Genomic DNA, 5,078 nt, shown 5'->3' with positions numbered 1-5,078 from the left:
GCCGCGGGAGCAGCTCCTCCTGGCGGCGCTCGCGAATCTGCATGTTGCGGCGACTGCGTCCCCTGCAGCTACTACGCAGCTGCTGAAGGTACGTTTTCTGCCAGAGCGCCCAATGGCTACCTGCTCCGCGGAGCCGCTCCCTCATTGGCCTCGAGTGCCGTCAGTCGGAGGAGGGCCTGAAGCGGACCGCGCACGCTCATTGGCCGCGACCGCCTTAATGCGGAGACGATCCTGCGAGGGACACTGCACGTTCATTGGCCGCGAGGGCTGTCAGGCGGAGACTTTCATTTTGTTCAATGTACTTTCTCATTTTTCATGAGATGACCCACGTGTTATTTTTATTTATTTATTTATTTACTGTGGTGGCATTAATACACATGCACATGAGCATCAGTGTGCTTACTAGATTCCCCGCATTATCAAGTCTCCCCACACAACTCTTACATTCACTGTCCATCAGCGTAGCGAGACGCTGTAATGTCAGTACAGGTCGTCTCAGTGTTGTACCGCCCTCCCCGCGCCCCACCCTGCATCATGTGTGCTGATCCCGATGCCCTTCATTCCCCTTGTCCCTCCCCACCCACACTCCCCTGTCCCTTTCCCTTTGGTAACTGTCATTCCATTCTTGGGTTCTGTGAGTCCGTTGTTATTTTGTTCCCTCAGTTTTTGCTTTGATCTTATTCTCCACAGATGAGTGAAATCATTTTTTGGTACTTATCTTTCTCCTCCTGGCTTATTTCCCTGAGCATAATACCCTCTGGCTCCGTCCATGTTGTTGCAAATGGTAGGATTCGTTTTCTTCCTGTGGCTGAATAATATTCCATTGTGTATATGCACCATCTCTCCTTTATCCATTCATGTACTGATGGACACTTAGGTTGCTTCCATTTCTTGGCTATAGTAAATAACTCACGTGTTATTAAGTTACTTAATTTTCAAGTGACTGGAGATTTTCTAGATATCTTTCTAAAGGAACAAAACAGCTGCAGACTCAAAGAATACAAGCATGATGTGACAGTTACCAAACGGAGAGGGACTGGGGAGGTGGGTGGGAAGGGAGGAAAAAGGGGGAAAAGGGGCATTACGATTAGCACACATAATGTAGCGGGGGGACACGAGAAAGGCAGTAAATACAGAGAAGACAAGTAATGACTCTAGCATCTTACTACGCTGATGGACAGTGACTGTAATGGGGTGTGAGGGGAGACTAGATAATAGGGGGAATCTAGTAACCACATTGTTGCTCATGTGACTGTAGTAATGACACCAAAATAAATAAATAAACAAATAAGAATAACACGTGGGTCATGTCATGAAAAATTAGAAAGTACATGAAAGAAAATGAAAATCCCCGCCTGACAGCCCTCGCGGCCAGTGAGCCTGCAGCGTCCCACGCAGGCCCGACCCCTCGTGAAGGCTGCCGCGGCCAATGAGCGGGGGGAGCATACTCAGGCCCTCCCCCGACTGACCGCACTCGAGGCCAATGAGGGAGCTGCTCCGCGGGGCAGGTAGCCATTGGGCGCGAGCGCAGGGAACGTATCTACGGCGGCTGCGTACTAGCTGCATGCGCCGCAGCCGCCATATTGAAGGGTCAGTAGGTTCGCGAGCGCCGCCAGGGGGAGCTGCTCCCGCGGCTCAGTCCGTGCTCCGGTCCGCATTCCCGTCCGCGCAGCGAGCACGGCAGAGCCCAGATGGTGGACCGGCGCTGTGCTCGGCTGCGCCTTCCTCCCGGCGCGCAGGCCCCGGTGGCCCCGGCGATCGGCCCGGACATGGAGCCGCCGCCCCGGCCGGCCCTGCGCTCGTCCAGCTCTGCCGCCTCCAGCCTTGCACCGTCGTACCTGCTGCGGAGCGTCCAGAGCGGGCCCCGCTTCAGGGGTGAAGGCGACAGCGACGGCTCTGTGGGCCGGAAGGTACGTGGCCGCGGGGCCTGGAGTGGGCGCATGGACTCCTGCCTCCGCCTGCGGGCGCGGCGGCCCGGTGAGGGGGCGGGCGTGCAAGGGTCTCGGCGTGCCGCGCGGGGCCCGCGGGGCCGGGGGGTGGTCGACGCGGGTGGGAGACTCGCGGGGCCCGGCCTGGGGCCGCTCCGCCGACCTGCCACGGCCGCCCGTGCTGGGGTCGAAGGCGGAGGGGCCGGGCCTGGCCGCGCAGAGGGGGAGGCCAGCGGGCGTCTTGCCGTGTGCGCCGTTTTCCCTCGGCGGCCTCGGGGGCGAGGCCCGGGCGAGCCGAGGGTCGGGTGGGACCCGCGGCGGGGCGGCGGGGGAGAGGCCGCCGGAGGCAGCGCCTCCAGGATTAACAACTGTTTCCTGAGGCTCCTGTCGTCCTTGTCATTTGGGATTACCGGTTCCGTTTCCTTGCTGGTCATTGGTCTGTTCAGATTTTCTGTTTCTTCCTGGGTCACCCTTGGAAGGTTGCATTTTCCTAGAAAGTTGACCGTTTCTTCTAGGTTGTCCTGTTTGTTACTATATAATTTTTCATAGTATTCTCTAATCTTCATATTTCAGTAGTGTCCGTAGTGATTTTTCCTGTCTCATTTCTGATTCTGTTCATGTGCGTAGTCTCTTTTTTTCTTGACAAGTCTGGCTAGGAGTTTATCTATTTTGTATATTTTCTCGAGGAACCAGCTCCTGCTTTCATTGATTCTGTAGTTTTATTCTTCTCAATTTTATTTATTTTTCCTCTAATCATTATTATGTTCCTCCTCCTGACTTTGGGCCTCATTTGTTCTTCTTTTTCTAGGTTACTTAATTGTGAGTTTAGACTGTTCATATGGGATTGTTGTTCTTTCCTGAAGCAGGCCTGCGGTGCAATATACTTCCTTGTTACCACCGCCTTCGCTGAGTCCCACAGATTTTGCGTTGTTGAATTATTGTTGTTACTTGTTTCTGTATATTTCTTGATCTCTGTTTTTATTTGGTCATTGATCTACTGTTTATTTAGGAGCATGTTGTTAAGCCTCCATGTGATTGTAGGCCATTTCATCAACTTTGTGTAATTTATTTCTAGTTTCATACCCTTGTGGCCTGAGAAGCTGGTTGGTACAATTTCAATCTTTTCGTATTTTCTGAGGCTCTTTTTGTGGCTTAGTATATGATCTATTCTTGGAAATGTTCCGTGTGCACTTGAGAAGAATGTGTATCCTGCTCCTTTTGAGTGGAGAGTTCTGTAGATGTGTAAGGTCCATCTGTTCTAATGTGTTGTTCAATGCCTCTGTCTCGTTACTTATTTTCTCTCTGGGTGATCTGTTTTTTGGAGTGAGTGGAGTGATGAAGTCTCCTAAAATGAATGCATCGCATTCTATTTCCCCTTTCAGTTCTGTTAGTATTTGTTTCACATATGTAGGTGCTTCTGTGTTGGGTGCCTAGATATTTATAATGGTTATATCCTCTTGTTGGATTGACCCCTTTATCATTATGTAATGTCTGTCCTTGTCTCTTGTGACTTTCTTTGTTTTAAAGTCTATTTTGTTCAATACAAGTACTGCAACACCTGCTTTTTTCTCCCTATTAGTTGCATGAAATATATTTTTCCATACCTTCACTCTTAGTCTGTGTATGTCTTTGGGTTTGAAGCGAGTCTCTTGTAGACAGTATATACATGGGTCTTGCTTTTTTATCCATTCAGTGACTGTGTGTTTTGATTGGTGCATTCAGACCATTTACATTTAGGGTGATTATCGATAGGTATGTACTTACGGCCATTGCAGGCTTTAGGTTCGTGGTTACCAAAAGGTAAAGGGCACCTTCTTTACTACCTAAGAATCTAACTTAACTCACTTAAGTATGCTATCACAAACACAATCTAAAGGTTGTTTTTTTTTTCCCCTCCTCATTCTTTGTATATTAGGTATGGTATTCTGTACTCTTTGTCCATTTTTATTACCTCTGGTGACAGCTATTTAACCTTAGGAAGACTTCCATCTGTAACAGTCCCTCCAAAATACACTGTAGAGATGGGTGGTGCGGGCTGAATTTTCTCAGCTTTTGCTTATCTGGAAATTGTTTAATCCCTCCTTCAAATTTAAATGATAATCTTTTTTATTTTTCATTTTTTATTCAGTTGTTATAATTTTTTTATGATTAATCTACAATTACATGAGCAACTTTATGTTTACTAGACTCCCCGCATCGTCAGGTCCCCCGAACATACCCTTTACAGTCAGTGTCGATCAGCATAGTAAGATGTTATAGAATCACTACTTGCCTTCTCTGTGTTGTACAACCCTCCTCGTGCCCCCCTTTACATTGTGTTTGCTAAAAGCAATGCCCCTTTTTTTCTGCTTATCCCTCCCGTACAACACCCATCCTCCCCAGTCCCTTTCCCTTTGATAACTGTTAGTGCATTCTTGGGTTCTGTGAATCTGCTGCAGTTTCTTTCCTTCAGTTTTTTTTTCTTTGTTCTTATACCTGACAGATGAGTGAAATCATGATACTTGTCTTTTTCCCCCTGGCTTATTTCCCTGAGCATAATACCCTCTAGCTCCATCCATGTTGTTGTAAATGGTAGGATTTGTTTTCTTCTCATGGCTGACTAATATTCCATTGTGTATATGTACCACATCTTCTTTATCCATTCATCTGCTTATGGACACTTAGGTTACTTCCATTTCTTGGCTATTGTAAATAGTGCTGAGATAAACATAGGGGTGGATCTGTCTTTTTCAAACTGGGCTGCTGCATTCTTAGGGTAAATTCCTAGAATTGGGATTCCTGGGTCAAATGGTATTTCTATTTTGAGCTTTTTGAGATACCTCCATACTGCTATTGACAATGGTTGAACTAATTTACATTCCCACCTGCAGTGTAGGAGGGTTCCCCTTACTCCACAATCTCACCATCATTTTTTGTTGTTTGTCTTTTGGATGATGGTGATCCTTACTGGTGTGAGGTGATACTTCATTGCGGTTTTAATTTGCATTTATTTCTCTGATGACTAGCGATGTGTAGCATCTTTTCATGTGTCTGTTGGCCATCTGAATTTCTTCTTTGGAGAACTGTCTGTTCAGCTCGTCTCACCATTTTTTAATTGAATTATTTGCTCTTTGTTTGTTGAGGTGCGTGAGCTCTTTATATATTTTGGAT

The 5,078-nt window shown here is 47.5% G+C and overlaps 1 protein-coding gene across 8 annotated transcripts in view; it reads left to right on the top strand.

Annotated features, from left to right (window-relative positions):
• The first annotated feature begins 1,564 nt into the window (after positions 1–1,564).
• The window catches only part of LOC130680027 (uncharacterized), a 323,081-nt gene continuing 319,567 nt past the window's right edge, over positions 1,565–5,078 (top strand). For 7 of the 8 annotated variants that reach the window (XM_057489925.1, XM_057489927.1, XM_057489924.1 and 4 more), the window contains exon 1: positions 1,565–1,910. In XM_057489925.1, coding sequence (XP_057345908.1) covers positions 1,692–1,910 — 219 coding nt within the window. In that variant the 5' untranslated portion in view covers positions 1,565–1,691. The remainder of the gene's footprint in view (positions 1,911–5,078) is intronic. The other variant, XM_057489930.1, reaches the window with a different exon arrangement.

Source organism: Manis pentadactyla, chromosome 12 (genome assembly GCF_030020395.1).
Source record: "Manis pentadactyla isolate mManPen7 chromosome 12, mManPen7.hap1, whole genome shotgun sequence".
Lineage (NCBI taxonomy): Eukaryota > Metazoa > Chordata > Mammalia > Pholidota > Manidae > Manis > Manis pentadactyla.
The sequence above is the reverse complement of the archived record's forward strand: the minus strand, read 5'-3'. Positions and strand labels throughout refer to the sequence as shown.